At 42.5% G+C, this 23,828-nt stretch overlaps 1 protein-coding gene and 1 long non-coding RNA gene across 6 annotated transcripts in view; one reads left to right on the top strand and one right to left on the bottom strand.

Annotated features, from left to right (window-relative positions):
- The window catches only part of LOC100938826 (protein mono-ADP-ribosyltransferase PARP4), a 117,746-nt gene that overhangs the window by 12,044 nt on the left and 81,874 nt on the right, over positions 1–23,828 (top strand). For all 4 annotated transcript variants that reach the window (XR_010136661.1, XR_010136660.1, XR_010136659.1 and 1 more), the window contains one exon: positions 23,131–23,263. Coding sequence is in view for 1 of the 4 variants with exons in the window: in XM_063714756.1 (XP_063570826.1) it covers positions 23,131–23,263 (133 nt within the window). In the remaining 3 variants the exon portion in view is untranslated. The remainder of the gene's footprint in view (positions 1–23,130; positions 23,264–23,828) is intronic.
- Positions 674–23,799, bottom strand: LOC129049652 (uncharacterized). 2 transcript variants are annotated; one of them, XR_010136667.1, is made up of 3 exons: positions 23,622–23,799; positions 9,105–9,401; positions 674–913 (listed from the first exon to the last, which is right to left on the bottom strand). It is a non-coding gene; the product is annotated as an uncharacterized LOC129049652 (long non-coding RNA). The 2 variants fall into 2 exon arrangements; XR_010136668.1 differs by lacking the exon at positions 23,622–23,799 and adding an exon at positions 10,878–11,549.

Below are 23,828 nucleotides of genomic sequence, written 5' to 3'. Positions count from 1 at the left end.
AAGGAAAAGGCAGGAGCTGAACCCAGGGTAGCTGTATCCAAACCAACAGGAGGGCTGCTGGGGAGGAGCAAAAGAAAGTGAAGTCCCTCCTCATTCGGGACTGGGCCTGGGTCCCAACATGCCAGGACTGTCAACACAGCATGTTAATCCTTAGTGGCTGTTTTTGAGCCCTTGGTGATTAATTTCCATTGAAGATTAAGATCCAACAGGGGGAAAAAAGTCAATGGCTAATCTACTATGCTCCTGGGGTAACATACTTCATATGCTTCTAATGATTACTTCCTACCTGAGCATTCTAGAAGCTAAGTGGACCTGAATCACACAGAGCATTCCCAGTTGGGCTCATATAAGTGAAGACCAAGCTGTGAGGGCAGACACAGGAGCCTCCTATTCAGCAGGCAAACAACATGCATGAAGTCCCCAAGGCCTGAGCTTGTGCCTCTCAGAGGTTTTTCTTGGCAATAATCTGCACACTTCAGTCTGCAGAAGACAGAGATTCTCTAATCCATCCTTTCCAGAGCCAAAATCCCCTACACAAGTCCCCCAGTGATGACCGGATTAACCTGGACATATGTAGCCATCCAATGGGTTCATTTTGCCCAGTGCCCAGGTACAGCTGACTTGTTAAGACACGGGAATGCAATAGAGAAAATTTAATTCATGCAGAGCTGGCTGAATGGGAGACCAGTTTTATTATTAGTCAAATTAGTCTCCCTGGAAACTCAGTGACTAGGGTTTTTAAAGGATAGTTTGGTCAGTAGGGGGCCAGGAAGAAGGAAGTGCTCATCAATTGGGTCACACATGAAGACGTAGGGAGCTGAAGCTGTCCTCCTGCACTGAATAGGTTCCTGGGTGGGGGTCTCAGGACCAGTTGGTAGGTCTGGGTGAAGTCAGTCTTCAGCAATGCAAAAACCTGAAAAGATATATTAAAAGACCAGTCTTAGGTTCTACAATAGTGATGTTATCTGCAGGAGTAATTAGAAGCTGCAAATCTTGTGATCTTTGGAATAATGGCTGGTAACTGTTTATGTCTACACCTTAGCAGAATTCAGACTTCTCTCATGCTCACAACCTGACAGCCTCTCATTAGATTTACAAAGGCAGTCAATTTGGGGGAAAAGTTTAGTTTATTTAAACTATAAACTAAATGTCTCCCAAAGTTATCTCGACACAAGCCCAGGATTGAGTAAAGGCAGTTGGAGGTTAAAGGCAACATGATAATTGGGTAGATTAAATCTCATTAACTGTCATAATTCTCTCACTGTTAAAATTTTTGCAATGGCTGTTTCACCTACTTCTCCAACTAAAAAACGTTTTGTACAAGTTCAGAAAAAAACTTTTCAGAGACAAGTTAGTGCTTCCAGGAAAATATGCATATATAGCCCTAAATGCTAAAAGCAAGATATGGCACAAAATAATGTATGATGTGCTGTTTTATTTCACTGAATTCAACATGTTTTGACATTGACCACTTTTCAAAAACACGTTTGTAGAAGCTCAGAAAGAAACATCTTGGAACCCAGTTAGCGCTTCCAGGAAAATAGGCATATACAGCCCTAAATGCTGAAAGTAAGACATGGCACAAAAACAATGTATGATCTGTTGTTGTTTTTTCACTGAATTCATCATGTATTAACTAATAGCAGTTTTCAAAGACACATCTCGTCAAAACTCAAAAAACACAATTCAGAGCATAATAGCCTCACACAAAAAATGCGAGTATCTAGCTCTAAAATGTAAATGCAAGCTTTGTTCCAAAAACCTAGATTATTTGCTGTTCTCTTTCATTGAATTCAGCATGTTGACATTGATCACTTTTCAAAAACCCATTCATACAAGGTCAGAACAAAGCATTTCAGAGCCCAGTTAGCGTCTCCAGGAAGATACGTGTATACAGCGCTAAATGCTAAAAGCAAGATAGCAACAGAAATAACGTATGATGTGCAGTTTTCTTTTACCGAACTCAACGTGTATTAACTAGGAGCAGTTTTTAAAGACATATCTTGTCAAATCTCATAAAACACAATTTTGAACTTAGTAGGCCCACAGAAAAAATGCGAATATCTAGCTCTAAAAGGTAAACACAAGCTTTGTTCCAAAAACCTAGATGATGTGCTGTTTTTGTTCATTTAATTTGACATGTTTTGACATTGATCACTTTTCAAAAACACACTTTGTACAAGCTCAGAAAAAGATATTTCTGTGCCAGTTAGTGCTTCCTGGAAGATAGGCATAAAAGCCCTAAATGCTAAAAGAAAGATATGGCACACAAATAATGTATGATGTGCTGGTTTCTTTCACTGAATTCAACATGTATTAACTAAGAACAGTTTCCAAAGACACATACTGTCAAGTCTCAGAAAACACAATTCTGATCACAGTAGGCTTACACAGAAAATGTGAATATCTAGCTGTCAAAGATAAACACAAGCTTTGTGCCATAAACCTAACTTATGTGCTGTTTTCTTTAACTGAATTCAACATGTTTTGACATTGATCACTTTTTAAACACACATTTTGTACAATCTCAGAAAATAACATTTTGAAGCCTAATTAGCACATCCAGTAAGAAATGCACATGCATCTCTAAATGCTAAGAGCAAAATATGACATGCAAATAATGTATGATATGCTGCTTCATTTCACTGAATTCAACATGTATTAACTAACAGCAGTTTTTAAAGACACATCTTGTCAAATTTCAGAAAACATAATTCTGAGCATAGTAAGCCCACAGAGAAAATGTGAATATCTAGCCCTAAAAGCCAATAGCAAACTTCTGCCTAAATTAATTATGTTGTGCTGTTTTCTTTCACTAAATTAAATAAATTCTTATTTGGAACAATTGTCAAACCTACGTTATATAGAAGCTAAAAAACACACACTTTAGCCCATGTAGCCCTTATAGAAAGATATGAATAACCAGCTCTAGTATTAAAAAAAAGCAAGCTTTGTGCCAAAATATTACATGATATGCAGGGTTTTTTTACTGAATTCCACGTTTTGCTTTTGAACATTTTTCTAAACTACATTTTGTACGAGCTCAGAGCAAACATTTCTGAGCCAAGTTAGCCTTTAAAGGCACGTAGACATAACCAGCTCTAAATGCTAAAAGATGTGGCACACATATACGGTATAATGTGCTGCTTTCTTTCACTGAATTCAACAGGCTTTTATTTGAAGAGCTTTCAAAAACACGTTTTTTCCAAGCTCAGAAGAAACATTTCTGAGCCCAGTTAGTCTTTTTATGCAGTTATGCAAATCCAGCCCTAAATGCTAAAGCAAGATATGGCACACAAATACTGTACGATGTGCTATCTTTTTTGATGAATTCAACATGTTTAGACATTGGTCACTTTTCAAATTGTGTTGAATCTCTGACTACACAATTCTGTGCATACTAGGCCCTCAAAGAAAATGCGAATATCCAGCTGTAAAAGCTAAAAGAAAATTTGTGTCAAAATAATTTATGATGTGCTGTATTCTTTGACAAAAGATAATATGTTTACACTTAACAGTTTTCTTTTTCTTTTTTTTTTTTTTTTTGAGACAGAGTCTCGCTCTATCCCCCAGGCTGGAGTGCAGCGGCGCGATCTTGGCTCGCTGCAAGCTCCGCCTCCCAGGTTCACGCCCTTCTCCTGCCTCAACCTCCCTAGTAGCTGGGACTACAGGCACCCGCCAACACACCCGGCTAATTTTTTGTATTTTTAGTAGAGACGGGGTTTCACCGTGTTAGCCAGGATGGTCTCGATCTCCTGACCTCATGATCCGCCCGTCTGGGCCTCCCAAAGTGCTGGGATTACAGGCGTGAGCCACCTTGCCCGGCACTTAATACAGTTTTCAAACGTAAGTTTTGTTAACACACAGAACACAAATTTGCGAACCCAGTGGACTCTAATAAAAGACTATAAATATGCACACGTAAAAGCTGAGAACAAGTTTTGTGCCAAAAATCCTTATGATGTGTTGTTTTGTTTCACTGAATTAAACACATTCTTACTTAGAACAGTTAGTAAAACCACGTTTTTAGACCTAAGAAGAGACACGCTTGAACCCACTCAACTTTCAAATAAAAACGTGAATATTCAGACATAGTAAATATAAGAAAGGTTTGTGCCAAAATCGTCTATGATATGGAGTTGTCTTTCACTGTCTTTTTGAGACAGAGTCTTGCTCTGTCGCCCAGGCTGGAGTTCAGTGGTGCAATCTCCGCGCACTGTAGCTGGGACTACAGGCGCCCGCCACCACGCCTGGCTAATTTTTTGTATTTTTAGTAGAGACAGGGTTTCACCGTGTTAGCCAGGATGGTCTCAATCTCCTGGCCTCGTGATCCGCCTGCCTCGGCCTCCCAAAGTGCTGGGATTACGGGGGTGAGCCACCGCGCCCAGCCAGCACATCATCAAGTTTTTTGGCACAAAGGTTGCTTTTAGCTATTAGGGCTGGGTATTCATATTCTGCTATGAGTGCCCACTGGGTTCATAAATGACTGTTCTGAAGGCCTACAAAACCTGTGTTTGAAAATGATTCTATATGAAAACATGATGAATTTCCTCAAAGAAAACAGCCCATCCTAATGAATTTAGGCACAAATCCTGCTTTTAACTTTTAGGACTGGATATTCACATTTTCTGTGAGGGCCTGTTGTACTCAGAATTGTGTTGACTGAGATTCGACAAGACAAGTCTTTGAAAACTGCTCTACATCAAAACAGGTTGAATTCAGTGAAAGAAAACAGCACATCATAAAGGATTTTTGGCACAAAGCTTGCTTTTAGCTTTAGGGCTGGATATCTATATTTTCCTGAGTGCCCACTGGGCTCAGATATGTCTTTTCTGAGCTTCTACATAATGTGTATTTGAAAACTGTTCTAGGTAAAAACATGTTGAATTCAGTGAAAAAAAAAAAAACCCAAAACATCATCAAGTTCTTTGGAAAAAATCTTGTTTTCCATTTTTAAGGCCGAATATTCTTATCTTCATAAGGGATCTCACTGGGCTCAAGAGTGTCATTTTTTAGTTTCTATGAAACGAGTGTTTGAAAACATTTTTAATTAAAAATGTGTGGAATTCTATTAGAGAAAACAACACATCATAAAGTATTTTAGCCCAAAATTTGCTTTTAGCAGTTGGGATTGGAAATTCATATCTTCCTATGAATGCCTACAGGGCTCAGAAATGTTTGATCTCAGTTTGTACAAAACAAATTTTAAAAAACTGTTCTCAGGCAAAACATGTTGAATTCAGTGAAACAAAACAGCACATTATATAGTTGGTTTTTTTTGGTTTTTTTTTGTTTTTGGCACACAAAGCTTGCTTTCAATTTTTAGACCTGGATATATCACATCTAGGAAGATATGCATATACAACCCTAAATGCTAAAAGCAAGATATAGCACACAAATAATATTTGATATGCTGTCTTTCTTACACCAAATTCAACATATAGTAACTAAGGGCTGTTTTCAAGGACACATATTGTCAAATATTTTTAAAAACACAATTTTAAGCAAAAAGGCCCTCAGAAAAAATGAGATATCTATCCCTGAAAGGTAAATGCAAGCTTTTTGCCAAAAACCAAAATGTTGTCTTGTTTACTTTCACTGAATTTATCATGTTTTGATGCTGATCGCTTTCCAAAATTTGTTTGTACAAACTCAAAAAATGACATTTTGAAGCCCAAGTAGTGCTTCTAGAAAGATATGCATATATAGCCCTAAATGCTAAAAGCAATATATGGCAAACAAATATTGTATGATGTGCTGTTTTCTTTCACTAAATTTAACATGTATTAACTAAGAGCAGTATTCAAAGACACATCTTGTGAGATCTCAGAAAACACAATTTTTAACTTAGGTGGCACAAACAGAAAATGCAAACATCTAGCCCAGAAAGGTGGACACAAGCTTTGTGCCAAAAATCTAGATGATGTGCTGTTTTCTCACTTAATTTAATATGTTTTGACATTAATCACTTTTCAAAAACTCGTTTTGTACAGGCTCATAAAATAAAGTTTGGAAGCCAAGTCAGTGCTTCCAGAAAGATATGCATATACAGCCGTACATGCTAAAAGCAAGATATGGCACACAAATAATGTATGATGTGCTGTTTTGCTTCACTAATTCAACATGTATTAACTAAAAGCACTTTTCAAAGACACATCTTGTAAAATCTCAAAAAACACAATTCTGTGCATAGTAAACCCACAAGGAGAATGCAAATATCTAGCCCTGAGAGTGATCACTAATTTGTGCCAAAAACCTAGATGATGTGCTGTTTTGTTTCACTGAATTCAGTCTTTATTAACTAAGAGCAGTTTTCAGAAACACGTTTTCAAGTCAGAAAACAATTCTGAGCACAGTAGTCTTACACAAAAAATGAGAATATCTAGCCGTCAAAGGTAAACACAAGCTTTCTGCCAAAAACCTATATTATGTGCTGTTTCTTTCATGGAGTTCCACATGTCTTGACATTGAACACTTTTTAAACACACGTTTTCTACAAGCTCCGAAAACAACATTTCCAAGCACAGTTAGCACTTCCAGGAATGTATGCATACACAGTCCTAAATGCTAACAGCAAGATATGGTGCACAAAATATGTATGATCTGCTATTTTGTTCACTGAATTCAACATGTATTAACTAAGAACATTTTTCAAAGATCATCTTGTCAAATCTCAGAAAACCTAATTCTGAGCATAGTAGGCCCACACAGAAAATGCGAATATCTAGCTCTAAAAGGTAAACACCAGCTTTGTGCCATAAACCTAAATGATGTGCTGCTTTCTGTCAATAAATTTAAGATGCTTTTACATTGATCACTTTTCAAAAACACATTTTGTACAAGCTCAAATACCATTTCAGAGCCCAGTTAGCACTTCTGGGAAGATATGCATGTACAGCTATGAATGCTAAAAGCAAGACATGGCACCCAAAATATAAGTCATGTGCAGTTTTCTTTTGCTGAATTCAACATGTGTTAACTGAGAGCAGTTTTCAAAAACCCATCTCAGAAAACACAATTGTCGAAAACACATCTAGAAAACAGATCTCAGAAAACACAACTTCAAGCTTAGTAGGCCAACAAAGAAAATGCAAATATCTAATCATAAAGGGTAAACGTAAGCGGTGTGCCAAAAACCTAGATGATGTTCTGGTTTCCTTCACTTGATTCTACATGGTATAGCAGTTCTCAAAGATGCAGCTTGTCAAATCTCAGAAAAAACAATTCTGAGCATAGTAGGCCCTAAAAGGTAAATGCAAGCTATGTACCAAAAACCTACCTGATATGCTGTTTTTTTCCACTGAATTCAACATGTTTTGACATTGATTCATTTTTAAAAGCACATTTGTACACACTCAGAAAAAAACTATTAAAAGCCTAGTTAGAACTTTCAGGAAGATATGAAAATACAGCCCTAAATGCTAAAAGCAAGATATGGCACACAAATAATGTCTAATACACTGTTTTTTTTTTCACTAAATTCAACATGTATTAACTAATAGCAGTTTTCAAATACACAACTTGTCAAATCTCAAACAACACAATTCTGAGCATAGTAGGCCCACACAGAAAATGCAAATATCTAGCTCCGAAAAGTAAATGAAGGCTGTGTGCCAAAAATCTAGATGATGTGCTGCTTTCTTTCACTGAACAGAACACGTTTAGACATTGATCCTTTTTTTAAACAATGTTTCAGACAACTTTAAAAAAAGCATTTCTGAGCCCACTTTGTACTTTCAGGAAGATATGCATATACATCCCTAAATGCTAAAAGCAAGATATAGCACACAAATAATATATGATGTGCTGTTTTCTTTCACTGAATTTAGTATGTATTAACTAAGAGCAGTTTAAAAAAACACATCCTGTCAAATATCAAAAAACTCAATTTTGAGCATATTAGGCCCACACAGAAAATGCAAATATCTTGCCCTAAAAAGTAAATGCTAGCTTTTTGGTAAAAAATTAGATGATGTGCTATTTTCTGTAACTGAACTCATTCCATATGCTTCAAAGAAAATGCTAAACTGACACAGCTATAGATCAAACACTTGATGCACCACTTCCTTTTGACCCCCATGTCCTCACTGCCTGCTTCTTTGTTTGATCACCAATAAATAGTGTGGGCTCCCAGAGCTCGGGGCCTTCACAGCCTCCATACTAGTGTCAGCCCCCTGGACCCACTTTATGCACCCTTAACTTATCTTGTCTTATTCATTTGACTCCGCCAGACTTCGTAGCCCCCACAGTCTGGAATTGGGCCTGATCACCCCAACAAATAATGAGTTGATGGGCGCAGCAAACAAACATGGCACATGTATACCTATGTATCAAACCTGCACATTGTGCACTTGTACCCTAGAACTTAAAAGTGTAATAGAAAAGTAAGAAAAAAGAAAATGTGTCTTTAAAGAGTGACCAATGTAGAAACATGTTGAGCTCAGTTACAGAAAATAGCATGATAAAACGTGTTTTTGAAAAGTGATCAATGACAAATTATGGCTGGGTGCAGTAGCTCAGATCTGTAATCCCAGCACTTTGGGAGGCCAAGGTGGCAGATCACTTGAGGCCAGGAGTTTGAGACCAGCCTGGCCAACATGATAAAACCCCATCTCTACTAAAAATACAAAAAATTATCTGGGCATAATGGTGCACACCTGTAATCCAAGCTACTTAGGAGGCTGAGACACAAGAAATCACCTGAACCCTGGAGGCAGAGGTTGCAGTGATCTGAAATCATGCCTCTACGCTCCAGGCTGGGCCAAAGAGCAAGACTCTGTCTCCAAAAAAAAAAAAAAAAAAAAAAAAAAAAAGCCACAGGGGACAAACACACACACACATATACACACACACATATACAGAGAGAGAGAGCATGAGAGGGAGAGCTGACAGGGCAGCACATGCCTATAGTCCAGCTACTTGGGAGGCTGAGTGGGGAGGACTGCTTATGCCCAGGAGTTTGAGTCCAGCCTGAGCAACACAGCAAGACTCCATCTCTGAAAAAAGAATTTTAAACAAAAAACATAGAGAGGCCTTCTCTTATCTTAGGACAACTTAGTAACACTATGAGTTAAGTACAGAAGAGAGGAACACAATTAACTCACTTGTAAGATGGTTATGGTTTTCTTCTTTTGAATCCTTTTTTTCCACAGGTGCTTCTTGATACTGTGCAACAGAAAATAAATTAGGAGAAGCACTTTTTGAAGTTAAGACAAAATCTCCATGAACAGTTCTGCAGTAGTTGCTTTGCTTATGGGATAAAATGTAGGAAGCGTATGTTTCTTCCTGAGTTAGGTCCAGGTAGATGTATGACGGGAAGCAGCGTGTGGCTCTCTATCCAGTCATGGCATTTCCTGGAGACCTGTGCTTCTGGCTCTGATCATCAGGCAGTAAACTCAAACCTTACAATTAAGAAAAGCAACAAAGCTGATGACTTCCTTCAACATTTTCTCTTTCATCCCCAGTAGTGACTCCACCCCACAAAGTCTTCTCCACAGTGACAAAAGGATTTTTTCCCTTTATTAGGAAGTGATGTTTAACAAAATCATGAAATATTTATTTATTTCTTTATTTATTCATTTTTTTTTTTTTGAGATAGAGTCTTGCTGTCGCCGAGGCTGGAGTGCAGTGGTGCAATCTCAGCTCACTGCAACCTCCACCTCTCGGGTTCAAGCTATTCTCATGCCTCAGCCTCCTGAGTAGCTGGGATTAAAGGCATGCACCACCATGCCCAGGTAATTTTTTGTATTTTTAGTAGAGATGCAGTTTCACCATGTTGCCCAGGGTGGTCTTGAACTCCTGAGCCCAGGCAATCTGCCCGCCTCGGCCTCCCAAAGTGTTAGGATTACAGGCATGAGCCACCATGCCCGGCCAAAATCATGAAATTTTTTAAATTCCAAAGTGACCTTCACATAGATTTAAGTAACAGTATATTTAGATGCTGCTTCTGTGCAGACAGTGTGGGCACTGCAGAGCTGCAGCTGCCTAACTCCTATTCCACATGTGAGAACATGCAGGAGTCAACTCTGCAGCCCTGCAATCAGCACATCAGACCTGGAGCACCCACACAGACAGTGATGCGAGTGATCTGAGCTGTTCCCTAGTTATCAAAACCCGCCCTTTAGATTATCCTTAAAATTTTGGTATCATTGGTTGACAGAATAAAGGCTGACTTTTCCTTCTGGCATGATCTCAGCTCACTGCAACCACCACCTCCCCAGTTCAAGTGATTCTCCTGCCTCAGCCACCTGAGTAGCTGGGACTACAGATGTGCGCCACCATGCCCAGCTAATTTTTGTATTTTTAGTAGAGATGGGGTTTTACCATGTTGGCTAGGCTGGTGTCGAACTCCTGACCTCCAGTGATCCACCACCTCAGCCTCCCAAAGTGCTGGGATTACAAGCATGAGCCACCACACCCAGCCAAGAGTTAACAACTTTTCATTGTTGGTCTGATGGTAGGAAGTGTCCACTCTATCCAGAGAGCACATGTCAGGTGCAGTGGCTCACACCTGTAATCCCAGCACTTTGAAACACTGAAGTGGATCATTCGAGCCCAGAAGTTTGAATGTTAGCCAGGCATGGTGGCATGCACCTGTAGCCCTAGCTGCTTGGGAGGCTGAAGCAGGAGGATCACTTGAGCCCAGGAGTTTAAGGTTATGATCACACCACTAGACTGCAGCCTGGGCGACAGAGTGAAACCCCCAACTCTTAAAAAGAAAAAAGAGAGAACATAAGTGCTAGCCTGGCCAAGGGATGATCCCCAAGCCCATGTCTTCCAGGCCAGAAAGGGGAATTCTAACAGGTTGGGAAGATGCACTCAGAGATGCATGTGTCTGGCCTCTAGGCAAACCCAAGAAAACCCACATCCTGCTTCACCTGCAGGAGGAGTGAAGGAGTTCTTCACCAAGGCCTGAAACCTCAGATTTCCAGAATTACTTCAGTAAAGAAGTTTCTAACAACAACCTTGGGTGCTGAGAGACATTTTTTAAATCTTGGCAGTTTGATATAGGTAAATCTGTTGCTGGTGCATTGGACTTACAACAAAACATCCTGGAAACCTAATGAGTCTATACAACAAAGGGATTATCACATCCACTACATTCTAGAATGCCTGACAAATGATGAATGATGTTGAAAAGATAGTAAAGGATTTCTAGCTTGAATCTTTGTTGTAATAAGAGCAAAACAATACCATAATAGTTGTCACACCTGTATTTTTGCTTTCTTCAAAAATAGCAATAATTATATAGTAGTTGGATGGTTCTTCAAGCATTCTATAGGTTTTTATTACACATTTTTTTTAGATGGGATGACTGTCACCCAGGCTGGAGGGCAGTGGCACAATCACAACTCACTGTAGCCTCAACCTCCAGGTCTCAAGTGTTCCTCCTGCCTCAGCCTCCTAGGTAGCTGAGATGACAGGCACGTGCCACCACACCTGGCTAATTTTTATATTTTTTGTAGAGATGGGTTTTCACCATGTTGCCCAGGCTGGTCTTGAACTCCTGGGCTCAAGCAATCCACCTGCCTCAGCCTCCCAAAGTGCCAGGATTACAGGCATGAGTCACCATGCCCGGCCTATCATTTCTTGGAGGAGAGTTTTGACAGACATAGAATTTTCTTTGAGCACTTTATATCATCCCACTGCCTTCTGGCTCCCATGGTAATAGATTGGCTGTTAATCTTATGCAAGTTCCTTTGTATGTAGTGATCATTTCTGTCTAGCTGCTTTTAAGCTTCTCTCTGTCTTTGGCTTTCAACAGTTTGATTATTAATATAACTCTATTGTGGACTTTTTGAGTTTATCATACTTGAAGTTCATGGAGCTTCTTTGAAGTGTTACATTATGTATTTTAACAAATTGGGGACTTGCCACTGTTTCTTCAGATACTCTTCCTGCCACCTTCACCCTCATTTTTCTTTCTGGGACTCCCATTATGCATATGCTGATACACTTGATGGTGTCCACCAATCTTTTGGACTTGGATCTTCATTCTTCTACTTTCTGCTCCTCAGACTTAATAATTTCAATAGTTTTATCTTCGAGTTTGCTCATTCCTTCTCTTACCTGCTCAAATCTACTCTTGAGCATCACTTGTGAATTTTTCATTTAAGTTATTGTATTTTTTTCCTTTTTCTTTTCTTCTTCTTCTTTTTTTTTTTTTTTTTTTTTTGAGACAAGATATTGCTCTGTCATCCAGGCTGGAGTGCAGGAGTGTGATCTTAGCTCACTGCAGCCATGAACTCCTTGGCTCAAGTGATCCTCCTGCCTTAGCCTCCTGAGTAGCTAGGGCCACGGGCATGCACCACCATGCCCGGTTAATTTTGTAATTTTTTTGTAGAGAGGGGATCTCCCTGTGTTGCCAAGGCAAACTCTTGGCCTCAAGTGATCCTCCCACATTGGCCTCCCAAGACATTAGGATTACAGGCATGAACCACCATGCCTGGTCCTATTGTACGTTTTAACTACACAATTTCTTTTTGGTTCTTTTCAGTTCCAAAATTTGTTTGGTTCCTTTTATAATTTCTATCTCTTTATTAATATTCCTTGTTTTTTAAATAATTTCAACTTTTATTTTAGATTCAGAAGCTACATGTGCAGGTTTGTTACCTACATATAATTCGTGGTGCTGAGGTTTGGGGTATGATTGAGCCCCTCACCCAGGTACTGAGCATAGTAGCCAATAGTTTTTCAACCCTTGCCCCTCCCCCTCCCTCCCAGTCTAGTAGTCCCCAGTGTCTATTGTTGCCATCTTTATATCCATGAGTACCCAGTGTTTAGCTCCCACTTACAAATTAGAACATGTGGTATTTGGTTTTCTGTTCCTTCATTAATTCACTTAGGACAATGGCCTCCAGTTGCATTGACGTTGCTGCGAAGGACATGATTCCATTCATTCTTTTTATGGCTTCATAGTATTCCATGGTGCATATGTACCACATTTTCTTTATCCAGTCCATTGTCGATGAGCACCTAAGTTCATTCCATGTCTTTCCTATTGTGAAGCGTGCTGTGACGAACATACTAGTGCATGTGTCTTTTTGGTAGAATGAGTTCTCTTGTTTTGGATGTGTATCCAGTAATGGGATAGCTGGGTTGTATAGCAGTTCTGTTTTCAGCACTTTGAGAAATCTTCAAACTGCTTTCCACAGTGGTTCAACTAATTTACATTCCCACTGACAGTGTAAAAGCATTTCCTTTTCAATAAAGCCTTGCCAGCATCTGTTGTTCCTTGACTTTTTAATAATAACCATTCTGACTGGTGTAAGATGGTATCTCATTGCAGTTTTGATTTGCACTTTTCTGATGATAAGTTATGTTGGGCTTTTTTTCATGCTTGTTGACCATTTGCACATCTTCTATTGCATATTCTCTATTTATTGAGACTTTGTTCTCTTGGTTCTTTCTTTCAGTTATTTTTCTATGTTTCCTTTCACTTTTTGTCCATGTTTAAGACAGTTTATCTGAAGTATTTGTCTAATAATTCCTATGTCTGTGCTTCCTCAGCTCAGGGACAATTTCTGTTCATTTCTTTTTTCCTTTGAATTGGCCATTTTTTCGCCTTTTTTTTTTTGCATGCCTCATAATTTTTTGTTGAAGATTGGACATTTTGAGCATTATGATGTGGTAACTCTAGGAATCAGTCTCTCTCCTCCCCCAGAATCTCTTGTTTCTTAGACAACCCTATAGAGTAGGTTGTAATGATGAAACTTGGTAAATTACCTTGTCCCCAATCCCCTTGGTAATAAATTGTGGAGTCAGGATTCAACCCCATACCCTTTCCACTGTATTCTCTACTCTATCCTTTCTATTCTCATTTTATTCAGTATCCTAAAAATCTGAATCTTCCCCATTGCTTTATTCCCATTTCAGTGAATCTCAGATCTGTATCTCCAGCCCCCTGCCTCTCTTGAATGGCAGATAAATGTATTTCCAACTAGTTACAAGCACTGTCATGAATTTCAAACGCAGGAAGGCTTAAAGTAAATTTATTATCTCACTCTCCTGTTTCCCGAACTTTCCCGAAATTTTCTTCTTTCCCGCCCTTGTGAATCCCTTCCATTTCTCAGTTAAAGGACAGCACCATCCACCCACCTCTCTCAAAGCCTAGCTTTGTATTAATCCTCATTGACCAAATCCCTCCTGAAATATGAAACTGAAACAAAGCCCTGAACCCTCAGGCTGATCTTGGAAGAGAAACCCCGCCAGAGGCCGGGTACCTCTCCCCACCTGGCGGACCCGATTCCGGGCGCATTCCGGCTACCGTCCCTGCTTGGGCCGCTGCGCTTGTGCGGGGCGGGGTTCCGGCGCAGTGACGCCCGCCCAGCCCCGGGGGCAGGGAGAGCCTAGATTACGGAAGTACCGCGAGCAAGGAGCGCGGAATCCGGGAGCGCCGGGAGCTAGCTGGATCCTCTAGGCAGGTGCGTGGGCGCCGCGGGGTGGGGGCTGCCTAAAGGTCCCTGTAGTCCTAGCCAGGAAGTACCCCGAGTACTACTTCTCCGCCAGAGGCTGCGCCCTTGCCCTGCGCGGCATTGGCGCTGTGGGCCTGACGGCGCTGTGAGGCGCGGGGGTGGACTAGTTAGTGCAGCCAGCGCCCTCGGGGAGGGATGTTGCGGTCGTTCCGCTCTGCCCGGCAGCGCAGCCCTGGTGACTAGAAACGGGGTGCGGTGGGGGGCGCCCACCGGAGCCGACACTCACACCAAGTCTCCGCACCCCGTGCGGTGCGGTTCACAGTAGTATGCGTTGTTTCTTGTTTCCAGTATGCCAAACGCCTTCTTTCCTAAAGTTAGGTTTCGAATTGTGCAAAAGTAAGGTGGTTTGGTGAGTAATCAGGAAGTACTATCTGACCTCGTGACTCATTGGGAACACCGTGATAGAAACAGTGTGTTTGTTGAGGTCCAAAGTTGAAAACCTCTAACTCAGTTAAGTAATTCCTGCTGAGAGGGCCGAATGGTTCACCCAAGGATCGAGTTGGTAGATCACAGGTTCTAGAAAACCAAGGCGCTGCTAAATATTCAAGCCCAAGCACTTTGGATTCTGGACTGCTGAATGACAACAGTTATATGACAATATCCAAGCATAGTGCTATGATAAAGGGGAAGTTCGCTCTGAGTATGTGCGTGTTGCAGATTGATTACATTGACTTTATCACTTATTAAGTAAACATTAGGTCTTGTTTGTGTGCGTAGAGCTACTGTATATCATGTAGGAGTGAAATAAAAGTAGTATCTTTGTTGTTTAAGGGTTTAATAAACCCATTAGGGAGGTGCATTACTGATGCTATTTGAGTCCAAAATGCAAATAGTGTCAGAAGGCTTTTCTGTAATCCTGGGCTTTAATGGATACGTGAGAGTTTTTAGTAAGCAAGCTTTTATTGAATGCCCACTGTATATCAAAAGTGATCTTAGCGTGTGGTGACTCACACACTTCGGAAGGCGGAGGCTGTAGAATCAAGACTGCCCAGAAAGGGACTCCTCAGGGTTTTCCGAGAGGAGGAAATGCCAGTGGTAAAGACGAAGACCTGTGAAGCAGGAAGCCACTTGATTCCATCTACACCAATGGTTTATGGAGCAGCCAGGAGTTTGTGAGGAGGCGCGCTGAGGGTGTCTTAGGAATCGGGGCTGTTCCCTGCTGTCTTTGGATGGAAGACACTCTGTGAATGTTATTTGGGGAAGAAGCTGGGAAGGGGGACAGGCTGGAGTGACTGTGCAGATTTGCCTTAGAGAATAACCAGCCCCTAGCCCGGTGTCTGCCACATCGCATATGTACATAATCAGCGCTGATGAAAACATGAACTAACTGTGTTTAGAGAACACTTTGAAACAAGGAAGAACTGGTGGCGCATGTCGGTTAGGCGCTGTTAACCCAGAAGAGGGCTGGCATTTTACAGAGACTAGAGATGAATCTGTGGAAAGAGAGAAGTCAAGGCCTCACTTGAGATTTCACGAAACCCAAAGTGCGCCTTTCCATACCTCCCACGCAGCCGCAGGTGCTAAGAACAGACCACAGATTTATGTTTAAAATGTTTTTACTCTGGGCCGGGCGTGGCAGCTCACACCTGTAACCCCAGCACTCTGGGAGGCTGAGGCAGGAGGATCGCTTGAGCCCAGGACTTTGTGACCAGCATTGGCAACATAGTAAGACCCTGTCTCTACCAAAATTAGGCGGGCATGGTGGTGCAGGCCTGTGGTCCCAGCTACTAAGGAGGCCGGGGTGAAAGGATTGCTGGGAGGGAGGTCCAGGTTGCAGTGAGCTGTGACAGTGACCGCACCACTGCACTCCAGCCTGGGAGACAGAGCCAGACCCTGTCTCAAATAAAATAAAATGTTTATACTTTGATTTCACAACTATGTGTAGGTACTTAATGCCACTGAACTGTACATTTAAAATGGTTAAGATGGTAAATTTTATCTTCGCATATTTTACCACAATTTTTAAAAGGCTAAAAAATGTTTATACTCCTTGATTCAGTAATTACATTTCTGGCCATCAACTCTAGGGAAACTATGACAGAGATGTGGCCAAAAAATATATGTATAAGCATTTTAATTAAAGTGTATTTCTAATAGTGAACACTTTTAAGTAACCAAGTATCTGATGACTTGGGGAAGGATTAAATAAATGCAAAGCTTATGTAACCACTAAAAACACCTTCAAAGAATATTTAGTGACATGGGGAGGATATCACTAAAAGCTAAATAAGCTGTGAAAGTGAAAGTCCTATTTAAAAAGTAAAGGGCAACTGGCTATAACATTAAATATAGAATATTAATAATTTAGAAAATACAATGATACAAGAAAGAATAATACCAAAAAAATTAAAATATCAACAGTGGGGGCCAGGTGCGGCGGCTCATGCCTGTAATCCTAGCACTTTGGGAGGCAGAGGCGGGCAGATCACTTGAGCTCAGGAATTCGAGACCAGCCTGGCCAACATGGTGAAACCCCGTCTCTACTAAAAATACAAAAATTAGCTGGGCATGGTGGTGCCTTTCTGTAGTCCCAGCTACTTGGAGGCTGAGGCACGAGAATTACTTGAACCTGGGAGGCAGAAGGTTGCAGTGAGCTGAGATCGTGCCACTGCACTCCAGCCTGGGTGACAGAGCGAGACTGGCTCAAAAAACAAACAAACAAAAATCAACAGTGGGGTTATTTTTGGATGGAGGGATCAGGTGCTTTTTTAAAAACAACTTTATTGACCCATAATATGTATGTAACTATTATGTATCCAAAAAATACTATTTAAAAAATGTATTGGGGTACAATTTACATACATTAAATTCACTCATTTTAATTGTACAATTCAATAATTTTTCTCTTTTTTTTTTTTTTGAGATGGGGTCTCTGTCACCCAGGCTGGAGTGCAGTGGCATGATCACAGCTCACTGCAGCCTTGACCTCCCAGGCTCAAGTGATCCTCCCACCTAAGTCACCTGAATAGCTGGGACCATAGGCATGTACGACCTTGCCCAGCTAAGTTTTGTATTTTTTGTAGAAATAAAGTTTTGCCATGTTGGCCAGGCTGCTCTCAAACTCCTGGGCTCAAGCGATTTGCTCCACTTGGTCTCCCAAAGTGCTTAGGGTTACAGGCATGAGCCACGTTGCCTGGCCCAATTCAATAATTTTTAATAATTTACCAAGTTGTGCACCATCACTGCAGTCTAGTTTTGAGCATTTCCATCATTGTAGGTGCTTTTTATTTTTTCTTCGTAATGATTAACTTTTAACACAAAAAAATTGTTCAAACTTTGATTCAGTAGTTCTAGTTGAGTATTATTTTCTAGGATGATCGTTGGAGATGGAAACAAGGATTTGCACATAAGGATGTTCATCATAGCTTTTTATGATACCAAAAATTAGAAATGATTTAATTTTCTAACAATAACTCATTTATGGTCCATATCTGATAGTCTCTATTAAAAATGTTTTCCAATAATATTTAATGACAAAATGCTAAAGATGCTGCCTGATAACAGCAGGATAGGTAGTGTGATTTCAATTTGATAAAAAATACAGTCTGTGGCTGGGCGCGGTGGCTCATGCCTGTAATCCCAGCACTTAGGGAGACCAAGGTGTGCAGATCACTTGAGGTTGGGAGTTTGAGACCAGCCTGGCCAACATGGTGAAACCTCGTCTCTACTAAAAATACAAAAATTAGCCAAGCATGGTGGCAGGCACCCATAATCCCAGCTACTTGGGAGGCTGATGCAGGAGAATCGTTTGAACCCGGGAGGCGGAGGCTGCCATGAGCCGAGGTTTCACCACTGCACTTCCGCCTAAGTGACAAAAGTGAGACTGTCTCAAAAAACAAATAAGGTGTTACAATAGACCTAGAAAAAAGCCCAGAAGAAAAATGCAAAACAAGATGCTAACAGAGCCCTAGGTTTTGAGATTTTTTTGTTTTGTTCTGTTTTTTTTTCTGTTATACAATTCTGTATTTTTCACATTTTCAACAGTGACCATGAGTCACTTTTCCAGGAAACATGTTTTAAACAGGTCAGAGGATTTAACACATCCAGGACCCATCGGAAGGTGGACTTGAGCAGCCACTCCATGTCAGCCAACCTTGGTCAGCATAAGTGGGGGTGCAATATCACATAGAGGCTGTCCTGGAAATTATTAAAGAGTCATTAAAGGCTTTTAGTGTTTTTTTTGTGTGTTGTTTTTAATTGTCAGAGATTACAACTAGCATAGATTAACCTAAATAGTGTGGTGTAATCTCTTTTATGGTACCCCTCATTTCATCCCTCCTATCTATGCACAGATGCTAATTATTGAATGTAAGAGGCAGTCAACAAATGAAACTTTTACATGCTAATGTTATGGAAAGGCAGAATTACCTCAAGAGACTTCAGTTTAATCGGACCTCAAAAGAAAGATTAAAAAATATGAATCCCTAATGTGTCCATTCATTGTGTCCTGGATGGGGGATACAGCATGGGGTGAGGAAGGGCTGGGGATCCCAGGGATAAGGACTATAATATATAACAGCATGTGTCAAGACTTGGAGGACCAAGCTGTGGGTTTCTTCCTCCTGAAGAAAAAGCCAGTGTGGCCAGGAGGGAATGAGATAGCTGTTGGCCTTGAACCATGATAAGCAATTTGTATTTTATTTGAAATGTAATTTAAAAACAAAAATCAAGATTCCTGAAGCTGCAGTGTGGAGAAGAGATTGAACACAGGCCCAACAGGAGTGGGAGCCAGTCAGGATGTGAGGGCATGGGCCAGAGTGGCAGCAGGAGGGACAAGTTCTATACATTGGGGCTGTATCAGGGGCTGTGATGGAAGAGAGACAGCTGGCAGAAGGAGGTGGGGGTGCAGGGAGTCAAGAATAGCACCCAGTGGTTGTCTCCAGCCAAGGGGGAGAGGGAGGCCTAGGCTGGGGACGTCGAGCCTCTGTGGTGCCAAGGAGACCCAGAGGTGAGGTGTCAGGGAGACAGTGGCATTGTATCCTCAGTTGAGAGCCCAGGGAATGGGTACCACCATCCAACACACACAGGGCAAAGGTACTGAGAGGTGACAGCGTGCTGGCAGCCCTTGCAGCCCTCGCTTGCTCTCGGCGCCCACTCTGGCCGCACTTGAGGAGCCCTTCAGCCGGCCGCTGCACTGCGGGAGCCCCTTTCTAGGCTGGCGAGGCCGGAGTCGGCTCCCTCAGCTTGTGGGGAGGTGTGGAGCGAGAGGCATGCAACCGAACCGGGGCTGTGTGCCGTGCTTGCGGGCCAGCGCGAGTTCCGGTTGGGCGTGGGCTGGGCAGTCCCCGCACTCTGAGCAGCCTGCTGACCCCGCTGGTCCGGACAGTCAGGGGCTTAGCTCCCGGGCCAGCAGCTGCAGAGGGTGTGCCGGGTCCCCCAGGAGTGCCGGCCCACCAGCGCTGCGCTAGATTTCTCGCGGAGGCTTAGCTGCCTCCCCAAGGGGCAGGGCTCGGGACCTGCGGCCGCCATGCCTGAGCCCCCCTCCCTGACGGCCCTGGGCTCCTGCACAGCACGAGCCTCCCCCACGAGCACGGCCGGCGCCGGTCCCATCGACCGCCCAAGGGCTGAGGAGTGTGGGTGCAAGGCGTGGGACTGGCAGGCAGCTCCATCTGAGGCCCTGGTATAGGATCCACTGGGTGAAGCCAGCTGGGCTCCTGAGTCTAGTGGGGACTTGGAGAACTTTATGTCTAGCTAAGGGATTGTCAATACACCAATCAGCACTCTGTGTCTAGCTCAAGGTTTGTAAATACACCAATCAACACCCTGTGTCTAGCTCAAGGTTTGTAAATGCACCAATCAGTGCTCTGTGTCTAGCTAATCTAGTGGGGACTTGGGAGAACTTTTGTGTCTAGCTCAGGGATTGTAAACACTTATCAGCACCCTGTCAAAGCAGACCAATCAGCACTCTGTAAAATGGACCAATCAGCAGGATGTGGGTGGGACCAGATAAGGGAATAAAAGCAGGCTGCCCGAGGCAGCGACGGCAACCCGCTGGGGAACTCTCCCACACTGTGGAAGCTTTGTGTTTCACTCCTTGAGGTAAATCTTGTTGCTGCTTACTGTTTGGGTCCGCATTGCCTTTAAACCGCTAAGGTCTGCAGCTTCACTCCTGAAGCCAGCGAGACCACGAACCCATTGGTAGGAGTAAACAACTCCGGACAAACTCTGGATGCGCGGCCTTAAAGAACTGTAACGCTCACTGCGAGGGTCCGCAGCTTCATTTTTGATGTCAGTGAGACCAAGGAAGGAACAAACTCCCGACGCGCCGCGTTTAAGAACTGTAGCACTCACCACGAGGGTCCGGGCGGCTTCGTTTTTGAAGTCAGTGAGACCAAGAACCCACAAATTCCGGACACAGCACTAGGTAGGGCGGGGCCTCTGGCCTGTAGGAGTGGGAGGTAAAAGGGCAGGCAGAGTAAAGGAGAAATGGCGGAGCCCAATCGCGGTGCAGGGCAGTGGGCTTTCAGCAAATCAGCTTAGTCCCAAGACGCGCCGGCCACGGCAGAGAACCTGACCTGCCTGCCCAAACTAACAGGACCCGGAACCGCGATCCCCAAACTAATACAGGACTTGGGAACTGCTATCGCCAAATGGCAGCTTACTTTGGGGGAGCCTGTTAGACGTGACTCCTTGCTTTTAAAAATTGACAAATACGAGTCTGGGCAACATGGCGAAACCCTGTCTTTACTAAAAATGCAAAAAATTAGCCGGGCGTGGTGGCGCAGGCCTGTAATCCCAGCTACTCGGGAGGCTGAGGCAGGAGAATTGCTTGAACCCAGCGTTAGCACAAACTGCAACATTTTGTGAGCTCCCCGCTATTTTGCAGACTTTGGGTAAAGTGAAACATTTCTCGTGGGTTTAGGCGGTGAGAAACATCCTTCCTAACCGCCTGACCGCAAGGCCAACAAAGGCTTCTCTAAAGAAACTTCCCTCTCATGTCTTCTTGGGCAAACGTCCAAGAAACGCCATGATGACATCCACCTGAATAAGGACCAGAACCCTTGTTCGGGGTTACAAATCATGGGAACATCTTACCGATATCTTGCGGGGCAACAAGCCATACTGCCCAGACCCCTCCCACCCATAACTATAAGTACCCTTAGCCTGTAAGACTTAGCAGTGGGCTGTGGCATTAGACTGGTCCCCTACTTCTGTAGGTTTTATGCTGCACATAAAGCCGCATTTGCTGTCAAGCTCGCGCTCTCTCTCGCTCTGTCTCCTCTCTCTTTTCCTTTGTGTGTGTGTGTGTCTGTGTGTGTGTGTGTGTGTGTGTGTGTGTGTGTGTGTGTGTGTGTGTATGTCTTTAACCCTCACCTTCCCTTCCCGGAAGGCAGAGATTGCAGTGGGCAGAGATTACAGTGAGCTGAGATCTGCCACTGCACTCTAGCCTGGGCGACAGAGTGAGACCCTGTCTTAAAAAAAAAAAAAAGCGGGGGTGTGCCAGGCGCGGTGGCTCATGCCTGTAATCCCACAATTTTGGGAGGCCAAGGTGGGCAGATCACTTGAGGTCAGGAGTTCAAGACCAGCCTGGCCAACATGGTAAAACCCCCGACTCTACTAAAAATACAAAAGTTAGCCAGGTGTCGTGGTGGGCGCCTGTAATCTCAGCTACTTGGGAGACAGAGGCAGAAGAATCAATTGAATCCAGGAGGTGGAGGTTGCAGTGAGCCAAAATTGCACCAGTGCACTCCAGCCTGGGTGACAGAGCAAGATTCTGTCTCAAAAAAAAAAAATTTTAGAAAATGGAAATTAAACCCAGTTTTTCACCATGTATTAATTTATTGTTAAATGCATTGTACAGTAAATGAATTAAATTAACCCAGGCTGGGTGTGGTGGCTCACACCTGTAATCTCAGCACTTTGGGAGGCTGGGTTTGAGCCCAGCCTGGTCAACATGGTGAAAGCTTGTCTCTACTAAAAATATAAAAATTAGCCATGTGTGGTGGTGCCCGCATGTAGTCCCAGCTACTCGGGAGGCTGAGGCAGGAGGAGGCTGAGGCAGGAGGAGGCTGAGGCAGGGGAATCGCTTGAACCAGGGAGGCGGAGGTTGCAGTGAGCTGAGGTCGCACCACTGCACTCCAGCTTGGATGACAGAGTGAGATTCCGTCTCCAAAAAAAAAAAAAGAATTAACCCAAATGCAGAATATATATGTGTATATACACACATACATATTCCATTTAAACATAGTTGTATATTTTTATTATCAGTTGTTCAGTTTTTCCCCAGAATGGCTTAATAGAAGTCCACATAAGGAGTCTTTTTGAATGCATAGAATTATATATAAAAAACCCATGGTTTCACTATCAAATAATGTTAATTTCTAATTTAGAAATAAATGGTTCCATGTTCTGGAGTCACACACTTGATCTGTAACTGAAATCTGTCATGTTTTTATTAAGATGTATATTATGAGCCTGTACAAAGGGATTTTTGGTGTAGTAATATCAACCATAAAAGCTAGAAACGATTCTTAAACCAACACACATATTGCAAGCTAGGATATTATTCAACTTTTGCAATGTTCAATTGATAACATGATTACAATATCTTTCTTAAGATAATACCCAATTTTCCCACAGTTTGCTTGTATAATAATTCTAAATTCACTGTCATATTGACTTAAGAGAGAGTCCTTAAAAACTTTTTTTCCTATAGGATGATGATGGGAATCTTTGCAAATTGTATCTTCTGTTTGAAAGTGAAGTACTTACCTCGGCAGCAGAAGAAAAAGCTACAAACTGACATTAAGGAAAATGGCGGAAAGTTTTCCTTTTCATTAAATCCTCAGGTATTTCCAAATGTCATAAACTACAGTATGATAAAACATCACGCATGCAGGGAACAGGGTCATGGTTAGAAGAGGAAGCAGAGATTAGCAGCAGGAGAGAGTGAGTGAGCTACTCGAAGTTCCTCAGGAGAGACTGTGACATGGCCCATTGGGAGGCTGGGCTCCGAGAGGCAGAGGTGGCCCAGCCCTGTCCTCTCCCTGTTCCCTGAACTGCAGGACAATCCTACATGTCCTGTGAAGCAGGATATTACTAGAGCACAGCCAAATATGAAAATAGAATTTCAGACCAGCCATATCTATTCTTGAAGGAGAGAAGTCATAGTACACAGGATTTGCAAAAAGCGCAGTCGTCACTCACCAGTGTGTCAATGCTGGGATGATATACTGGTAAGCCAGGTTCCTGGGTGCAGAAAGAAAGACATGCAGTGCAGACTCATCTTCGCAGTGTAGCTTATGCTGTTTGTTTTGTTCATTTAAAGGCTGTAGGAATTTACCTTCTGCCTCTTGAACTTGTAAGCCTGGCAGTTCAGAATAATAGGATTTTACAGCTGGATGAAATCTTAGA

Source organism: Pongo abelii, chromosome 14 (genome assembly GCF_028885655.2).
Source record: "Pongo abelii isolate AG06213 chromosome 14, NHGRI_mPonAbe1-v2.0_pri, whole genome shotgun sequence".
NCBI classification, from domain to species: Eukaryota; Metazoa; Chordata; class Mammalia; order Primates; family Hominidae; genus Pongo; species Pongo abelii.
Note: the sequence above shows the minus strand (reverse complement) of the source record. Positions and strands in the feature narration are given on the sequence as shown.